This window comes from Schistocerca piceifrons, chromosome 2 (assembly GCF_021461385.2).
Source record: "Schistocerca piceifrons isolate TAMUIC-IGC-003096 chromosome 2, iqSchPice1.1, whole genome shotgun sequence".
NCBI classification, from domain to species: Eukaryota; Metazoa; Arthropoda; class Insecta; order Orthoptera; family Acrididae; genus Schistocerca; species Schistocerca piceifrons.
In genome coordinates, this window is record NC_060139.1 from 484,824,662 (window position 1) to 484,846,249 (window position 21,588).

The window sequence follows — 21,588 nt, forward strand, 5'->3', positions numbered from 1 at the left end:
TCTTGGAGATACGATGGTAGTAGTTTTAAGCTGTTTTCCCTGATGCCATATAAATGGAGTTTTACTAGCAGTGTATAGTGTCCTACACTGTCCAATGCTTTACTCAGGTCACAAAAAGTGGCCTGAGCATAGCCTTTCTCCTCAAACACTCTAAGTATATACTTAATTACGAAGTCTATTGCATCAACTGTTGATAATTTTTTTATAAATCCATATTGTGATACATTAAATATTCCAAGTTTTTCGAAGTGAGTTGACAACTGATGGTATATGATATATTCCATTATTTTGGCCAAGATTGGAACAATTGATATTGGTCTGAAGCTTGCAGGGTTGTCTTTGTCAGCCTTTTTGTAGACAGGGACCACCCTGGAAAGTAGCCCCCTGATATACATTTATTTATGCAGTGAGTCAATGGATAAACAATAGAATCAATTATTTTTTCAGCAAGTTGCATGATATGTCATAAATATCAACACTATCTGATGACTTGAAGTTCCTAAATATTTTTAAAATAGTAGTTGGTGTAACCTCAGAGAAAGTGAGAATATTGTCATAGGCTGTTGCATGATAGTTTCTTTCTAATAGTTCAGCTGCACTTACATTAGGCTTACTAATACAATTGCTTGATTCCTCCACAGATTTAATAAAATACTCGTTGAAATCTTGTGAAGAGATGCTGAGTTTGACCTTTTGTTGTTCTTTCACAATGCTGTTTATGATATTACAAGCAGCTTTGCATTTATTGTTAGCACTCTCAATGCATTGGACATTGTGTGTGCCTTTTTTGCTACAATAACTGCTTTTTTATAATCATTTCTACATTTTACATATGAGGATTTTGCATTATCAGTCATAGTATTTTTGTATATATACATGACCCTTCATATCGGACAGCGTTGTTGTGTACCTAGAATTTTTCTTTTTTGACTCCCTTTTTTTACAGCCACTATTTGTTATCTTGCATCTTCTGATGGGAATACTATCATTGAATATTTGCAGAAATGAGTTAAAAAGTGTTTAAATATTATCTTAACTGTTGCATTTTTTGGTGCACAAATATTACTATCATTTTTCTGGAAAAACCAAGCCGTATCTGCAAGAGATTTCTTAAACTTATCAATTTTTCTTTCACTCATTGGCCTAGTGGTCACCATTTTTTATTTGGATGATGCATCACTAGGAGTGACAGAGCTGATCCTATTTGCATATATTAAGTACACTGATTTGTGGTCTGAAAAAGGGAACACTGTTACATCACATTGATCTTGGGCATATTTAAAGTTAACAAACATATTGTCTAGACATGCTAGTTCCCTGATAGGTTTATGGTTAGTATACTGTAGGTTGAATTGTCGCAATAGGTTTTTCAGGTCACTAACACTACGTTTATCAGTCAACATGTTAAAATCCGAATTAAGGTCACCACCTATTACAATGTCATAGTTGGTAAATTTGTTCTCAGTAAGTGTACATAAGAGGATGTCCAATTTTTCTAAGAAAATACTAATAATACCACTGGGAGACCTGTACAATGATACTACTATTAGTTTCATACTACTAATAACTATATTAGTTGCCTCTAAATTCAGTTCTTCACATAGACAATCTAGATCTAAGGTATCAATTAAGCAGTCCATTGATGTGTCAGCATAGATTGCTACACCACCTCTCTTGTGGACTCTTCTGCAATAACTGTTTAATAGACTATAATTTTCTAATTTACAGAATGGAAGTTCGGCTTCAGTGGCCCATTGTTCAATTAAACACAACAAGTCAAATTTATTCACTGATGAAAAATCATTTAGTACCAATTCCTTGTCGTTCAGTCCTTGAGTATTTAGAAAACCAATTTTGAGGTCTGTATTCTGTCCTTCCATGTTTCTTGGATGATGCTTATTTTTGGACGTTTTAGCTACTTTGTCCAGTTTTTCACCCCTACCAAGCCTTTTTAGTTTCCCATGCTTCTTATTATCTTGCAAACATCTGTGAACATTCTACTGAGTGTTTGAGACCCCAATCTATTTAGATGCAGGCCATCCTTTCCTAAGCAGTTATCATTCAGAAATTTATTTGGATCAATGAACACTGCCCCAAGCACGTCACATTGTTCTTTTATGGCATAGTTTATTTTGAATATATTTGATGACTTACAGATCTTCGTTTTATTATTCCGCTGATTAGGAGCCAAGAACCTTTATAGACACTTTTGGCTGAGCGAATTAAGTTTCTTGTTTCATTGTCGATTTCTTCCTCACTGCTACTTTTTATCGAGTTTATCCCAACGTGTATTAGCACACCACAATAGTTTTGTTTGAGTTTGTTTTCTGCAGTATTGTGTTTGAAGTTTTCCATATTTTTAAAATGCTTGTTTAACTGTTGCATTCTAATTCCAGACTGCACATCAATGTTGCATCCTGGAACAGTGACATTTTTCAGTAACAAATCGCCTATTAATAGAAATTTGTTTTCGTTTTTTTGTAAACTTAAGCCATTTTTAGTGTATGTTACCGATTTCCACTTGTATTTGTGTGATGGATTTTGGGTTACTGAAGTTATCGGTGAATCATTGTGCACAACTCATACATTAGGCTTAAAATTTTTATTGTGATCCTCGTACCACTGAAACGATGAGTGGAGTAACATAGATATTAGTGTCAGTGGCATTGAGAAACAACTGAAATTGTTAAAATTGAACAAAGCTCCATGGCTCTGTGGAATCCCAGTCAGAGTCTATACTGAATTTGCGGCTGAGTTAGCCTCTCTTCTAACTGTAATGTATAGTAGATCCCTTGAACAAAAAACTGTGGCTATTCATTGGAAGCAATCACAGGTCACACCCTTTACAAGAAGGGCAGTAGAAGTGCTCCACAAAAGTACCATCCAGTATCCATCGATAATATATCAGTTGATGCCATCAATTTGTTGTAGAATTTTAGAACATATTCTGGGCCCAAATGTAATGAGGTATCTCGAACCAAATGACCTCCTCAATGCCAACCAACACTGATTCTGAAACCATCAATCATCTAAAATCCAACTCTCACTTTTCTCCTATGACATACTGAAAGCTTTTGGATCAGGGCGGTCAGATAGACATACTGTTTCTTGATTTCCAAAATACATATGACTCAGTACCATACCACATGTACATTTATTAGCAAAACATCGACTGTATGGGGTAGAAATTTGTGACTACACTGAGGATATTTTGGTAAAGAGGCTGCAGCAATTTATCTTGGATGAGAGTCACTAACAGATGTAGAAGTAACTTCGGGTGTGTCCCAGGACAGGTCCCGAGTTCGAGTCTCAGTCCAGCACATAGTTTTAATCTCAGTAAATTTCATATCAGTGCACACTCAACTGCAGAGTGAAAATCTCATTCTGGAAACATCCCCCGGGCTGTGGTAAAGCTATGCCTCCGCAATATCCTTTCTTCCAGGAGTGCTAATTCTGCAAGTTTCGCAGGAGAGCTTCTGTGAGGTGTTTGGAAGGTAGGAGACAAGGTACTGCTGGAAGTAGAGCTGCAAGGAAATGTTGTGAGTCATACTTGGGCGGCTCAGTTGGTAGAGCACTTGCCTACGAAACGCAAAGATCCCAAGTTCGAGTCTCAGTCTGGCACACAGTTTTAATCTGCCAGTAAGTTTCATATCAGTTCACACTCCACCGCAGAGTGAAAATCTCATCCTTTTTTTGTTCAAGTTGTATATTAATGACCTTATAGGCAATATTAATATTATCATCAGACTTTTTGTGGGTGATGATGTTATCTATAATGAAATACTGTGTGAAAAAAAAGCTGAATAAATTACTCACCCAGATCTTGATAAGATTTCAAAGTGGTGCAAAGATTGACTACTTACTTTAAATGATTAGAAATGTAAAACTGAACTTCACAAAACAAAACGAAAAACATAGTATCCTATGATTGTAATATCAATGGGTCACAGCTGGAATCAGCCAGCTTATACAGATATGTGGGTGTAACGCTTTGTAGGGATATGAAATGGAATGAGCACACAGGCTGCCATGGGTAATGCAGGTGGTAGACTTTGGTTTATTGCTAGAATACTGAGCAGTTTCAATCAGTTTACAATAAAGATTGGTTGCAAATCACTAATGTAAACCATCCTACAATATTGTTCAAACATGTGGGCCCCTTATGAAGTAGTGCTATCAGGGGATATTTAATGTACACAGAGAAGGGCAGCACTTGTAGTCACAGGTTTGTTTGATCCATGGAAGAGTGTCTCAGAGATGCTGAAGAAACTGAAATGGCAGACTCTTCAAAATAGACATAAACCATCCCAAGAAAGCATACTTAACAAAGTTTCAAGAACCAACTTTAAATGATGACTCTAGGAATATACTACAGCCCTGTACTTGTTGCTCCCCTAAAGATTGTGAAAACAAGATTAGACTAATTACAGTATTCACAGAGGCATTCAAAACCATTCTTCCTGCACTCGATATATGAATGGAAACAGAAAAACCCTAACAATTGGTAAATTGGGACATACTCTCTGCCATGCACTTCACAGTAGTTTGCAGAGTATATTTGTAGATGTAGGTGAATGGATACTGCCATGGTACCTTGTCATCACGAGTGCACAGCTTGTGTTTTGCGTGAGGATTTTACAGTAATATGTGTATTTGCTTTTTATTTGCATTTTTCAGGTGTGTCTCCCATTTCAGGTTTCCAAGAATGTGGATACCTAAAAAATTTTGTCTCATTACCTTGCCTCTGTTTTTCCAAATACACTAAAAATCAGGGTTGCAAGGTGCAGTTTTTGTACAGTGTAGAAAGTGACTGTCAGTGCCTTTTGGAATTTATTATGAGCTTGTTAGCTCTAAACCATTGGCTCAAATTTCATGTTATGACTGCAGTTGTTGCTGGCAGTATCTGATTGGAACTGTAAGATTTATTGTACATATTAACACATTAAACACAGTTATATGAACTATTGTATTATACAGTCCACAGAATAAAGAATAACGGCATCCATAGCAATGCAAAAGATATATAACAATCAAGGCATAGATTCTAAATTCTCACACCCCCACTGGAATCATACCTACAAAAAGACAAACAAACTAACTACATTTTCTGTCCAAATTGTTGTAGCAGCAGATGATGGCAAGGCTTAGCCACAGGTTTTGTCATCATGTCTGCCAGCATTTGGTCTGAAGATACATGCTCCACAGTGGCTTGGGCTGACTCAGTTTTTTCTCTTATAGAGTGGTGTCTTGTGTCTATATGTTTGGTTCGACTCTTGTAGCCACTAATCATAGATGAGTCAGTTGCTGCTTTGTTGTCACACATAGTTTGACAGGATGTTTCTTGGGATTTGGAGATATTTCAGTGTCTAATCTTTGGAGCCATACAGCCACCTGATGTGCTGAGGTCAGGGCCATGTATTCTGCCTCAGTTGTGGATAAGGCTATAATTGGCTGTTTCAAAGTCTGCAAAGACATTACTGCTCCTTGAGATTTAAACAGATATCCAGTTGTTGGCTTCCTGTCTTCGGAATTTCCAGACCAGTCTGCATCAAGGTAACCTATTATGCAGCAATTCTCTGCTTAGAAAACAATAGCTTCATATCCTTGGTTCCTTTTGGACATCTAAAGAGTCTCTTGACTGCTTGCCAGTGTGGCATGCCTGGATTGTCACAGAAACGACTGACGGTCCCTATCAAATAAACTAGGTCTGGCCCTGTCCCTGACTGAAAATACATTAAACTTCCTATTGTTTTGTGATAGGGTATGTTCTTCATAGCTTCTTGCTCCTGTTCTCTTTTTGGACTGACGTCATGTGTGAGCACTTGGTTACTGTTTAGAGGCATTTCTAGAATATTGCTCTCAAGTGCGTGGGACCCTATTAAATAGGACTAACAGGGGATACTGAATGTATCCAGAGAAGGGCAGCATGGATGGTCACAGGTTTGTTTGATCTGTGGGAGAGCATCACAGAGACACTGAAGGAACTGAACTGGAAGACTCTTGAAGATAGACATAAACTACCCGAAGAAAGTCTAGTAACAAAGTTTCCAGAACTGGCTTTGAATGATGACTCTAGGAATGTACTACAGCTCCTACATATCACTCAAATAGGGATCGTAAGAATAAGATAGAATAATTACTGTACACACAAAGGCAATCAAACAGTCATTCTTATCACACTTCATATGTGAATGGAAGGGGAAGAACCCTAATAATGGGTACAATGGGACATATCCTCTGCCATGTGCCTCACAGTGGTTTACAAAGTATAGATAAAGATGTAGATGTTGATGTAGATATTGGGTTGCACTCTTTCATATTAAATTTGCTGTGTAGTAATTTGGAAATCTAAAAAAAATTATAGTTTCATCAAGATCGCTCAGCTTAAATTTTTCTCTTAAACTGTTTTTCAAAACTTCTTTCTCTTGTGAATTGTTACTGGAAATTAGCATATCATCCACATAAGCAGTAACAATTAAAATGTCTGAACCGTGATTTTTGTAATAGACACAATGGTCAGCTGTTGCTCTTGAAGTTTACATTCAACAGTATACTGTCTAATTTCAAGTTCCACTAGCGACCATCTTGCTTTAACCCTTGTACAGTCTTTTTTAGTCTTTTAATACCAGTATCTTTCATGTCTTTGTAAAGGGGTCTATTTCTGGAATTTCTTGTAAGTCATCTTGTAAGAAATCCATGACAACATCTAGATGATCAATGTCAAGAAAATATTTAGCAGCCATAGCAAATAAATATCTTAATGAGTTATCTCTTATAACTGGTGTGTATATTTCATCAAAATCCATGCCTTGCTTCTGAGAACAACCTTTTATTAGTAGTTGTGCTTTACACAGTGTCACCTTTTGTATCTTTCTTTGTTTTAAACACCCATTTCATATTTATTGGTTTCTTATCAGATAGTGAAACAGCAGACTCCTGTGTGTGGTTCTCTTTGTGTGATTGTAACTCTTCTTGTATTGGCTTTCAACATCAGTGACAAAGGATCAGTATCAGATGACTGTTTAGACTGACAGGTTAGAAAGTCATGTAGCTTCTTTGGCTTCAGAATTCTGGATGACTTTCATATTGACTCAATTGCTGCAGTTGCTAATTATCATTATTTGCATAATATCTGGGCTTGGTTCCTTATTGCAGCTAGTAGGCCTCGAACTACTACTTGATGTGGTAATATCTGGTTTGGATTCAAATTCTTTTAGTTAAGTCATTATTTCATTTTGCTTCTTTTCTGTCAGTGGAAGAAACAGTGATATGGTTCCTGTGACTCAGTTTCTTCTTTTACTGTTTAGAACTTGTCTGAAAAAGTTTATTAGTTTATTGTTCACATATTCTGTGCTCTTATCTGTGCGTAAAGTAAAGATCCTTTTTCTAATCTGCCTTTCAACTATATTTTTAGTCTCAGATCAGCTGAGATACTTCATTTTTATTTCTGAAAGTATATACAAATACTTTCCTGGAATAGTGATCAATTACAAGGGGCATTTGAAAAGTCCATGCAAAAATAAAAACTACTTACATGTTTGGGGTAAACCTTTTTTATTTTTTGACATAGTCTCCTTTTAGATTTATACACTTTGTCCAACACTGTCCTAATTTGTTCATCCCTTCCGAATAATAGGAATTGTCTAAGTCTGCAAAATAGCTATTAGTTGCTGCAATCCACCTCCTTGTTTGAATAAAATCTTTGTCCCACCAACCATTTCTTCAAACTGGCGAACAAACAGTAGTCCAAGGGAGCCAAGCTTGGAGAATAGGGAGGATGTGAAATGAGTTGGAATCCTATTTCCATTAACTTTGCGACCACAACTGCTGAGGTGTGTGCTGATGCATTGTCGTGATGGAAAAGGTCTTTTCTGCGGTCCAATCACCGTCGTTTTTTTTGCAGCTCGGTTTTCAAATGGTCCAATAATGTTGAATAATATTCACCTGTAATAGTTTTACCCTTATCCAGATAATTGATGAGGATTATTCCTTACACATCCCAAATGACAGTCGCCATATTATGTATCCATTCATTCGAGATGCGCACAGCACTAGCAATCTCACATACCTTAACGCTTCTGTCATCCATCACCGTATCATGGATTTTATCAATGATTTTTGGAGTTGTAACCTCCACAGGGCATCCAGAATGTTCAGCATCACTTATGCCCATATGGCCACTCTTATAAACTGTTCTAATTGAAGGTGCAGAGTCACCGTAATGTTTATCAAGCTTCTCTTTAGTCTCCTGAGGAGTTTTGCCTTACATAATATAATGTTTAATCTCCACACAAAATTCTTTTTTGTCCATTTTTTGACAATCACTCGACTTCCTTGATTCACATGAATGCCAGACACAAATAAATAGACCAATATGGCTGAAACTTGGGTGTGCGTTCTTGCCAAAGATGCTACTAACTAAACATGACCTTGATACGCGCCGGTGGTGCAATCTTTTGGTCTTAGCACAGACTTTTCAAACGCCCCTCATAAAGAAAGGAAAAATTTGGCACCTCCAATTGACATAGTTTGCATCAGGTAGCTTGAGGTGGCTCTTGAACTGAATTGTGAAAAAGGAAGTCTTATCCGTTTGCTCTCTAAGCAAATACTACATGAAGTGTTAACTGCTCGCAAATACTACATGAAGTGTTAACTGCTCGCTCAAATACAATTCCACTAGCAAAGCCTTTGTAAAGTGCATGCATAACTTCAGATTGCAGATGACCTTGTCTTTTATGTCACAGGTGTGCGCTGTTTGACTGTAATACTGATTTTGCTTCAAACATTAGATGATTTAATTGGTTTAGTCAATACATACCATTGGCTAATGACATACTAAGAACCACTTTTTTTTATGTGTCGTAAACACAACAGCCTTGTTTGTTAAATAAAATCGAATAACCTTTTCTGCTATTTTACTAACAGATAGTAGATTTCTGCTTAACTGAGGCACATATAGGATATCCTCTGCTTTAATTTTTCCTTTCTTGTTGCCCATGAGAACATCTACAAATGAAGATAGTATGCCTTTTACAAGTAAGTTATCATTATTTCCTGTTACAACTTGCGAGCCTATCACTGTTTTACAATTATTTTCATTACATGGATATTTAGACATGTCAATTGATGTGCCAGACTCTGCATACTGTTCTGTCCATACATCTTTACCTGCAGCTGCATTTGAAAAGAATGTCTGGCAAATTGCTGTCTTGGCTGAAGTTTTTGCATCATTTTTGCTCATGTTGCAACATTTTTTTGCCAGATGGCCATACTTGTTGCAGTTATAGCACTTTGGACCTTTTTTTAAGGTAATGTCATTCTTTTTCTTGCTGACTTGAAGAGCAGTCTCACTTGTCAATGGTTTATTACGGGCGTCGGTGTTTATTTCTTTCAATAATTTACTTTTTATGGAGGCTTCTCCGATTGGCAATTTTGGATTTTCTCAACTCATAATCATAGGTTTATATTTGTCTGGTAGTCCTGCATGTAGAATACACCCAGTCCATTCATCTTTAACTTCAAAGCTCAAGCCATTATGTTTGACACATATTCTGCAACTGACAAACAATTTTCTCGTCTGGTTGTGAGCAGTGTCTTCAGTAATCCTATTCATCAGAAGAGGCCACAATTGTCATAGACTTGCTTTAGCCCGCCTGATGCTTCTTTAACTGTAAATGTATCGTGCAAATGAACATATATCGATGGATGGATGGAGAGTATAATTTTGGCTCTTGCTGTGCAAACTGTAGTTACATCTGTTATTTTGCCACTAATGAAACCCCACAATTGTTTGTCTTGTAGATGTGTAAGCATAGTGAATTGCTACATACTATAGTTTTCTCTATCCATCAGTTTCTCAATCAGAAACAGTGAATTTTTTTTTTTTTTTTACAGAAATCACTGCATTAGTTATTATGTAATTCCAAATTGCCATACACTGCTGCTAATTTCTGTTAGCCTTTTTTTTTTAATATTACACTCAATTATATAGTCAGGGCCCATAACCTGTTAGCAGAGTAATTTTCTGGCAGTATCTGATTGGAACTGTAAGATTTATTGTACTCATTGACACATTAAACACAGTTACATGAACTATTGTATTACACAGAAGAGCCAATGAAACGGGGACACCTGCCTAATATCGTATAGGGCCCCCACGAGCACGCAAAAATGCCGCAGCATGATGTGGCATTGACTCAACAAATGTCTGAAGTAGTTCTGGAAGGGAATTGACACCATGAATCCTGTAGGACTGTCCACAAATCCATAAGAGTACAAGAGGGTGGAGATCTCTTCTGAACAGCATATTGCAAGAAATCCCAGATAAGCTCAATAATGTTCATGTCTGGGGAGTTTGGTGGCTAGTGGAAGTCTTTAAACTCAGAAGAGTGGTCCTGGACCACTCTATAGCAATTCTGGACATGTGGGGTGTCGCATTGTCCTGCTGGAATTGCCAAGCCCATCGGAATGCACAATGGACATGAATGGATGCAGGTCATAAGACAGGATAGTTACGTATGTGTTACCTGTCAGAGTCATATCTAGACGTATCAGGGGTCCCCAACTGCACATGCCCCACACCATTACAGAGCCTCCATCAGCTTGAACGTCCCCTGGTGACATGCAGGGTCCATGGATTCATGAGGTTGTCTCCATACCCATTACTCATCGATCTGTTCGATACAATTTGAACAGAGACTTGTCTGACCAGGCAACATGTATCCAGTCATCAACAATCCAATGTTTGTGTTGACGGGCCCAGGCGAGGCATAAAGCTTTGTGTAGTGCAGTCATCAAGGGTACACGAGTGGGCATTCAGCTCTGAAAGCCCATATCAATGATGTTTACTTGACGGTTCACATGCTGACACTTGTCGATGGCCCAGCATTGAAATCTGCAGCAATTTGCAGAAAAGGGTTGCACTTGTATCACATTGAACAATTCTCTTCAGTCATCATTGGTCCCATTCTTGCTGGATCTTTTTCCAGCTGCTGTGATGTCAGAGATTTCATGTTGTACCAGATTCCAGATATTCACGGTACACTCATGAAATTGTTGTATGGGAAAATCCACACTTCATCACTACCTCGGAGATGCTGTGTCTCATCACTCATGCACCGACTCTAACACCACGTTCAAACTCACTTGAAAGTTGATAAGTTGCCATTGTAGCAGCAGTAACCGTCTAACAACTGTGCCATACACTTGTTGTCATATATAGGCACTGCCAACCACAGCACCGTATTCTGCCTGTTTACATATTTCTGTATTTGAATATGCTAGTCTCTACCAGTTTCTTTGGCTCTTAAGTGTATACAGTCCACAAAAATAAAGAATAACAGCATCCATAGCAATGCAAAAAATATATGTACATAGTCAAGACATAGAGTCTAAATCATCACAGTCTTATTCAGGTAATCTGATTAGGATAATTGTGTCATTTACAGAAAGTAGTAAATGAAGAAAATGGGCCAAAAAACCTGACCTTTGAAGGAGTCTATATATGATTTTTTGATACATTACTACAAAACTCAGAAATTTTGTGTTTCTGCTTCTTTTTATTTTATTTGAGAGGTTTGGTGATGATCATGGAGGTAAGAACGAATCCACCTGTTTGGTAAGCCTTGACTTCCATAATTATTTAGTTTCAGCAAAATAATGCCATGATCAGTTACATCAAAAACATTGCTAAGGACAAGAAGTATGCTAGAAACATTTTTTTTTTTACCTACTGGAACTAACATTTCGTTTAGAAAGGCATGGCAGATCATTTCTAATCTGAATTACGAGATCCAGATCTCCAAGCTCCCCCAACTTCTTTTTTTTCTGCTCTTGGAGAAACAACCTGTGATACCAAAAGTTAGTAAAACTGTTTTCTACTTATTGTTGAATGTTTGTATTGGAGATAATAGTAAATTTTGGCCAACCTTCTGTCTCTTTCTGATTTTCAAAAATTTGTGAAAGGAATTTTCTTTTTTATCAAATTATGGGAACATAATTTTGTGTAAGACTTTCATGTATATTTTACAATACATTTTAATTTTTGGTTCTGCATTCCTTTGTTTCCAAGGAAACCAAAGTAATTACATTATAACACATGCATTTCAGGTAGTGAAGAAGGTTGAGAATGCTGAAAAGAACTCACGTGCTATTGACAAATGGATAAAAGATATCAGTGATCTTCATCTTAGCAAACCACCACCAACTGTTCACTACACTAAGTGGGTTTGTTGCCATAATTTTTTATTATTATGTGAACATTTATGTTGTTGTTTATATAGAAATGTGATGTTTTTGCATAAAACTGTAATATTTCATTGTTTAATGCCTCACTATGATCAACACTTATTTTCCAGCCTGTGGTGTCTAGCTTTTGGACAATCATACTGTTACACTATTAACTCATTACCTGGGCCTGAAATATAAAACTTACTTGACAGACACAACCCTAAAGCTACGTCTATTAATTGTCAAATAACTGCCTTTTGGTTGTCTACATTCTGCGCATGTAACCATCTGTGGCTCATTCGTGCATTCATTCATTCTCTCTTCATTTTGTATCTACATTACAAACTTAGGTAATTTCCAAGAATGTTTGCCTATTGAAGCCGGGGGCTCCAAATGATAATATCGAATGTGCGATTCTAAATCGATCACGTGACTGTGGTGGCAGGTTATGATAAATTATTTGTGAGTTGCTAGGGAAACCTAAACGATTTATGTCGGTTGTGAGTTGGCATGTCTGATGTCGTAGACCTTTCCTCTACTGATTGCCTCACGTGGAAGAATCTAATTCTATGCTTATGTAATATAGAAATTTGTTTTTAATTTTGTCAAAAATGTGGACGACGAAAGGAGGGACTGTATAGACTGCGGTGGGGCAAAGTCTATAAAAGTTTGTACGAAGAGTTCTGATTGTGAAGTACCCTTACAATTTCATTGTGCAAACTGTGGTAAATGAATGACTATCAGGAAGAATACATGGTTTGACTATTCAAAATTATTGATTCAGACCAGCGTAATTCTTGTATTTTGCTGGATCAAGGACTACACCCTGCAAGCAACAGCATCGGAAACTGACTTACCTACCAATACCATGTGCGACTATTTTGGGTTTTGCAGAGAAGTGTGTTATGTAAGAGTAACGAACGACAGTGTAAAGTTGTTGAAGTGGACGAGTCACACATAGAAAGAAGGAAAAACCAGAGAGGATGACTTTTAAAGAATAAAATCGAACATATTTGGGTATTTGGTGGAATAGAATGAGGGTCGCAGAAGTGCTTTGTAGTAAGAGTGTTTTCCAGAGACAAGGTAACTTGAGTCAGTTTGATAAAGCACTTTATACTGCACGGTAGCAAAGTGATTACAGATGGCTTTCAGTCCTACAAGACACTGAAAGCAGAAGGATTCAAACTCAAGCTTGTGAACCATTGTGTAGAGATTATGTCTTCCAGTGATCCCAGTATGCATGTGCAGAACATCGAGCGGCTTGTAAATCTGTGAAATCTTCCATTAAAAGAGAAGGGTGTCCAGGCAAAAGAGACCAATCCTACTTGTTGCAGTATCTGTATTTCCATAACTTGTGGTTGCAAGGAAAAGTAGACACATGTGACACACTACCCATATTTTTGCATTACATGGGCATAGAGTACCCAGGTTACGACAAAAAGGGAATGCTTCCCATAGCATACACATCAAATGGACTTTCTAATGCCGACAACGTCGATGATGAGTGAGGTAAGTTGTTTGCTTTGTAATTACAAGTATTTTAGTCAGTGCTCTTCTTTTGTCATTGCTGTAGTGGCCACTGGAAACATGCTCATAGTGTCTGCTACCATAATCACATGATCGATTTAGAATTGCACACGTGATTTAGAATCGCACACTCTATATCTATCTTTTGGAGCCCCCAGCTTTGATAGGCAAACATTCTTGGAAATTACCAAAACTTAGATTATTAGAGGTCCATGTCAATAGAGATGCAGAATATGTAACAGCTGAAAGCAGTTCACGGGTGAGTTGTCATCTGCAGTGGGGGAAAAATTGTAAAAGTATCTCTGTCATAACTGTGTCGAAAATCAATAGTCTGTCAGCAATAGATGTCCAATAATTGGTGTACCACTACTGTGTGTCCTACTGGCTTTTTTGACATGACTTACCAGAATTTATTTGTGCAGACAGCTCTGGAAGCCATACACTGTAAGATGTTCTGGCTGCCTTATGTAAATTCCAGCCATGAGAAATTGTATATTTTTGGCTGGAACACTCAAATTTTAATATCAGCACTTCACAGATTTCGGTAAATAACACTTAGCAGACTCAACACCTTCACAGAATTAAATAGGGTCTGCATAGCAAAAATCTTAAAAATGTCAATAATGATAACAGTTCACAAAAAAAGTAAAGGCATGGGAAAATGAATAACAGAACAACTTCAGAGATGTTAGTTTGTGTGTGCCGTGTTAAGTGGTTAGCATAAAACAGTATCACGGCTACACCACTCTCAACAGCACAGTTATTATCTGTAGCATAGATGATGAGCCAGTGAATGGCTGCACCATTATTATCAAGCATCACCTGGAGTGCTCAAAATACCTTGCATACCATTATGCTTGCTATATTATGTCACAGACGTTGATTACAGCTCAACAAAGGTGCTATTAATAATGACTCTGAAACTGAAAGTGGCGTAGCTATTACATTATTTTACCAGAATTTGAATGAAGTGGACTTTACTCGGGGGAAAAAAATCGACGTTTAGTGTGTCAACACAACTTGACAAACTCATTTCTCCTTTAAAAATAAAAAAAATTCAACATTTAGTGTGTCAACACAACTTTGCAAACTCATGTCTTCTTTAATATTGAATACCAGGTCACAAAATCACTGTGCAAGGTGAAAATAATTGGAGTCCTGTGATAGCTAACTGTTCCTCTGAATCACAAAGACTCAGATGCTGGGTGGCACACAACTGTTTGCTGTGTTTGGTGTCAAATCTGTTACAACTATTAATGCTGCTGAAACCAGCCATGTAACAGGCAACCCAGTTGTGTGTAGCCATAACTGTTCAGTCAGCACATAAATTGTTAATTTCACTCTTTTTTGAATTTAGGGCAACAGTGAAATCGCTCTCCAGAACAGACGAAATTTCTCATACTAACCCAATATTTGTATTTCCTGACAAATCCACTTTTCTTTTCAAAGACAATGCCCACATTTGAAACTGACCAAAGTGTATCAGTCTCACTTTAAAACTACAGATAAATAATTTTAACTCTTTCTGTGACAATGCCTACACAGAAAAAACACTAAACAATCATTGTATCAAGAGTTTTAGTTTTTCAAATTTGGCAAAGTGTGGTTAGATTATTCCTCTTACAGTGCAAGGCAGTTACAACTCTAGTAGCTAAGTTATTAATGCTACACAGTCTACGATGTTAACTGCCGCACATAAAAAAAGTTCTATAAACTTGTTTTTGGACAAGCATGGCTTTCAGGCATAGTTTTAATGTGATGTGAAAGGTAATTATAAAATGTGATATTCATAGCAATTAAAATGTGGTCCTCTAAAAAGAATAGATCATTGATTACTGATATTCTAAATGACTACATGTTCTTAAGCTCTCAAACATTTACTATTGATTTCTACAATAAAACCATGCGCTGACATATATTTTATATTTAAGTGTTCCACCACACTTCTCCTCACCCACATAATGATAGTGGGCACGCAAGTTAGCTGCATAGCTCTCAGAGAACTCCATATTTGTATGCCCTCAGAGTGATATTACAGATAAGATGTTTGCAGAACTTAATAAAATTAATCTCGTATTTGGATGTAAATGATTTTTGAGAAACTATTTCAGGTTTATTAAAATCTTAAGCAAATTTATTTTGAGTAGAAAAGAAAATCATAATCCACCATTCTTATCATTAGGTTGGTCAACAATATGTAGGATGTTTGCATTTTTTGTCCCACATTCAACTTCCATCCATCCCACATTCACTTTCCATGCCCTCATACTGTTCATAAAATTCACCAGCACACTTTTAGGTCTAATACAGCCTGTTGCTACAACTGGGAGATAGGGATGTACGGGACATGGCCTACACATAAATAGAAAAGGGAAAGATAGGTTGACTGAGCTCCTTGCAAATAATGATAATATACAGGGAGCCACCATCACATTTAGCAAGATCCCTGTGGTTACTGGTGTCAGAGAGGCACCTTTTTTAGGTTAGAAAGAAAGAAATGAAAATAACAGAACAGCGCCACAAAACGCTGAAGAATGCACAGAAAAGTAAGGTTAGCTTATTTCATCAAAATATTAGAGAACTGAGTAATAAGGTAAAAGAGCTTCTTGTCTGTTTGGAAAATTTAAAGAGCTCTGAAAAGATAGATATCCTTTGCCTGTCTGAGACCACATTACTACAGGGTTAGATAAGTTACATATAAAAGATTACACTATAGCAGCTTACTCATGCAGAACTAATATGAGTAAAGGTGGTAGTGTTACATATATTAAGGCAGAACACAAGTCCAAAAACATCGAGACAAGTAGCTATTGTAGTGATCACCACATAGAAGTGTTCACTTTTAATTGTAACTTTGCACTAATTCCCATTGGGAAATTTTGAACTGTGTATGAGGAATTTGGATTCATTACTGTGCCATCTATCAGACAGCAGCAAGTAGCTAATAGTCTGTGGTGACTTCAGTGTGGATTTTCTAAAATATTCTGATAGAAAGAATGATCTGGAAACCTTATTTGGATCCTACAATATGATTCCAGTAATTAACTTTCCGACACTGGTGGATAAAGGCAGTAGGACCCTCATTGATAATGTTTTCTTTGGTAAAGCTCAGAGTAATAGAGTATCTGTTTACCTAGTAACAGATGCTCTCTCTGATCATAATGCACAATTAGTCAGGATAAATAACATAATGCCTTACAATATGGATACTCCTCAGTGAAAATCAGTTAGAATAATCAATGACTCCAGGATAAATGTTTCTGAGAATAGTTCACAGGAGAAGAGGATGAAATTTATAATGAACCAAATGCTAACATAACATTTAATCTATTCCATAATAAATCATATCATTATTTGAAAATAGCTTTCCACACAAACTAATCAGAAAGGATACTAAACAGCCATGTAAAGACGGATTAAAGTATCTTGTGAAAGGAAAAGGGAAATGTATCTTTTGGCAAGAACAAGTATGGACCTTGCAGTAGTTGCACACTACCACTCAAAATTACTAAGAAAGGTTATTAAAAAAATCAAGGAATATGCACATAATGTTAGAAACTAATACCTCCAACAACATAGTTAAGGCTGTATGGAATGTAGTGAAATGAAAGACAAGACAAGCAACCACAGAACAGGATATCATCACTATTGAACAGAATGGAAGGGCTATAAGTGATGAGTCATAGGTAGCAAATGTATTTAATGGTCATTTCTTAAATGTAGTAGAAAGAATAAGGACAAAAAGTTCAAGAGAAAAATCACAGCTGTATGTTGAACAAGAAACTCTCATAAAATTTCAAAGAAATTTATATATTCTCTAGAAAATAAAAGCACAACTTATTCTGATGGTGTTTCCAATGTAGTACTAAAGATTTGTTCCCGAATAATAAGTCTGGTCTTACCTGAAATATATAATGCATCATTAACCCAAGGCATTTTTCCAGAGAGAATGAAATATGCCGTTGATAACCCTCTTTAAGAAAGGTGGTAGGAGAGATGTCACTGTTGACATCATTTTCCAAAATTTTTCTAGAATAATATCTCAACAATAATAGCCTCAGCAAATCACAGTTTGGGTTTCAGAAGGGTTGCTCTACTGAGAATGCCATTTACATGTTAACTCGATAGATTTTACAAGCATTAAATAATAAAATAGCACTGGTTGGTATTTTTGCAACCAATCTAAGGTATTTTCCTAAATAAATTGAAGCTTTATGAGATTTATGGTATAGCAAATAAAAGGATAATGTGATATCTAAGCAAAAGAATGCAGAAAGTTGTTCTGAGTAATTCATTCAACCAGTATAGTAACGGAGACATAATTCTGACTGGGGAGAAATCACGTATGAGATACCCCAAGGCTTACCTCTAATATACAACAAGTAGAATTAGTTCTTTTTGCAGATGCCACTAGTACAGTAATCAATCCAAGCATACATACAGAAATGTTAAAAAGATACAACATATTTAGTTCTGCACATCTAGGGTATAACATCAACGGCAAATGTAACACATGGTGAGGAAATAATAAAAAAAAGGTGGAAATTTCAAAATCCTTAGGTGTCAATATTGATGAGAATTTAAATTGGAAAAAAGCACATTCTGGAACTCCAAAAGCAATTTAGTTCAGCCACATTTGCACCTAGAATCATTATTGTGTAAATGGTGGTGGTTACGACGTATTAACTCACGACATCTATATATCTTTTTTTGTTTTTGGGGGAAAGAATTAGAAATGATCAGAATGTAACCATACTTACAAATTAATTTGCAGTGTGAATGTAAAATGACTCGTTCCACTTCATTACAATGTATTGTGCAAAATGATCCATGGAACATGAAATTAACTAATGAACTGATTTTCTGTTAAGTCTGTCCTTCCTGTCAGTAAAATACAGATAGATTTTATTTCTTTTTTGCTCATAACACTCAATCTTATATGTGTGGGCAATGTCTGTGATTCACAATTACAGCATTATTGGCACACAGTCCTGCCACATTAATGTGACCATCGCCTATGTTCAACATCATTGTCCAATGACCACCCACAGATGGCAGGTGATGGCAGTAGCAGTGGAGGGTATATTTATCTGATGTAAGAAAGGGCATTATCATTGGCTTTCAGCACAAGGTTGGAAACATTTCTGAAATGGCTAAGTTTATAAACTGTTCATGTGCCATGTGGTTAAAGTATATCGTGGATGGCAAAATGGCACTATCCAAAACCAGTGGTGAGGCAACTGTGGTGCGCACCATGGGCTATACATGATGAGGGTGAACGATGTTTGTGGAGAGATATGTATGGGTGAATAGACCTGCAACTCTTGAGCATCTGACTGCCCAGATGAACCTAGAGTCTTCAATCACCATTTAGCAAACATTGCTACATATGGTCTTCTGCAGCAGGAGCCTGATTCATGCACCCATGCTGATTGTTGGTCATTGGCAACGAAGGCTGGAGTCTGCATGACAATACCATTGAGTTGCACCAGGTGACCTTTTCAGGTGAATCACATTTTATGTTCCATCAGACAAAAAGCAACGACAACCTGGAACAATCATACAGGCCAGAGGAAGGAGCATTATCATTTGGGAAACATTTTTGTGGCATTCCCTGGATGGTATCGCATTCTGGAAGGCACTATGGAACAACCCAAGCATACATCTATCCTCAGGGACCATGTCCACCCCTACACAGTTTCTTTTTCCTTGGCGCAATGACATTTACCAGCAGGACAATCCAACATGCCAAACAGCTCACAGTGGACTGTGTGTGGTTCGATGAGTAACTGGCCACCAAATTCCCTGGATTTAAACCCAACGGAGAATCTGTAGGACCACTTCGATTGTGCTGTTCGTGCCCTGTATCTTCAACCAAAAAACCTAGTAGCAGCTGGCTGTGGCATTGTTCCACATCCCTGTCTGTACCTTCCAGAACCTCATTAACTCTCTCCCAATGCATCTTGTAGCAGTTCGTGGTGCTAAGGGTGATTACGCAGGCTATTGACATGTGATAATTTTAATGTGACTGGATGGTGTACTATGTAATAATTTAATTCATAGAAGAATAATTTATGCCAAAGCACAACAGTTTTCATACATGATTTAGTACTAAATTTAATGCTAAGACAGGATTTTCACTTATATTATTATTCTTGTTAGTTCCATGTGTGTGGGCCTTCAAAGATAAGCCACTGATCAGTCATCTTTTAAAAGTGTTTCAGTCAATGTCTCCAGTGACAAATTATGAAAAATAGCTCCTTTGATATAAGGTTTTTCTACATCAATGTTAATCTTCTATTAACCACATGAAAACTGTTTTTATGCCTAGTATTTACTTACTAAATTCATAAAGAGATAGATGGGATGATCAGTACCTCCCTGCTGGAGGAGCGACTCTCAATGCGAGGTAATAGATACACTAAAAAATAAGTAAATGCTGTTCTCCTAGCTCCAGTTTTTGAGGTTGAAAGGGGATATAATTGGGAGTATTTGAGAGGAAAGGAACGGATCACTCAGAATACAAATTGAGGAACCTTGGAACAGGAGGTAAGAGACAAAGATGAAGGAAAAGATATACTAAAATGCCTTAAGACAGCATGCCACCATGCACTGTGCAAGGGCAGTTCAAAGATGGTAAATGGATGTGAATGTATAAGAGGTAAAATTGAATATAGAAGAATGAAAAACTTCATCTGGGGAGAATAAAACAAGCCATTGTTCCATGTTTTGCATCTTTCATTTTTTCGTACTAGCTGGTTTACTCTTAATCAAGTGCAGGTCAGTCAGAATGACCTGCCCCACACCCATCTATTTCTTTTTTCCCACCCCAAAGAAGGAAATTGTTGTTCCAAAAGCTAGAAGACGTGTATTTACTTGTTTGATGTATCTGATGACTCTACTGGAAACTGCACCTCCTAAACATTAGTACTGTGCACCCCATCTCTCTCTCTCATTTCTTTTAGTGTCTACATGTCACAGAAGTCTCACACATCACAAAATTGGTAAAACAACCAAAAAAGCTCAGTATTTATAGTACAGTTCCTGTCAACATAATTTTTCATTCTAGACCAATGCCAGATATTGATAACCTAATGCAGGAATGGCCAGCTGAATTTGAGCAGCAGTTGCAGGAAATTGGTTTACCAACAGCTGACTTGGATTGTAACCTGCTGAAATATGTTGACATCATATGCAGTAAGAAAATTAAACTTTCCACAAAATGTTTATTATTGTTATATATAAAACATTTAACATCACTTTAACTTTGTCCTCTTCTTTTCAGATTTTTTCGATATCCCTATATATGAATCAAGGATACAGTCACTACATGTGCTGTTTTCATTGTATGCAGCTGTTAAAAAGCATGTGAACAATAATCCAGTATGATTACTCAGCTCTCATACATCTGAAGTGGCGTTTCAGGCTAACATTGTATCACAGTTACAGAAAAATGATTCAAAAATGTGCATAAACATGTAATAAATGATTTTATGTGAGTTTAATAGCATAAATTTATGTACTTTCCATAAAATTATTAAAACAGTAACAGAACATTCAATATAAATTGCTTTCAGTTTTAAGGAAGACAGATCAATGTTCACCTCAGAGTTGTAACTGAATGAAACACATCACATGAAATGCAACTGACTTTTTAAATTTTTAGTTTGTGATTAATACATTTCTTTCATATGTTAATCAGTAATTTTGATGGGACTCTGTTAGCATTATCAATGAATACTACAGTTTTGAAAGCAGGCTTTTTTGTGTGTGTATACCTGTGCACTTGAGAGAAAAAGTCACAAATGATTTTATCATCATGCAGTGAGTTTG

At 36.8% G+C, this 21,588-nt stretch overlaps 1 protein-coding gene across 2 annotated transcripts in view; it reads left to right on the top strand.

The window, feature by feature from the left end:
• LOC124776821 (intraflagellar transport protein 46 homolog) overlaps positions 1-21,316 on the top strand; it is a 147,362-nt gene extending 126,046 nt beyond the window's left edge. For both annotated transcript variants that reach the window (XM_047251976.1, XM_047251977.1), the window contains 3 exons: positions 12,109-12,221; positions 20,825-20,952; positions 21,041-21,316. In XM_047251976.1, the coding sequence (XP_047107932.1) occupies positions 12,109-12,221; positions 20,825-20,952; positions 21,041-21,144 (345 nt within the window). In that variant the 3' untranslated portion in view covers positions 21,145-21,316. The remainder of the gene's footprint in view (positions 1-12,108; positions 12,222-20,824; positions 20,953-21,040) is intronic.
• The last annotated feature ends 272 nt before the right edge of the window (positions 21,317-21,588 follow it).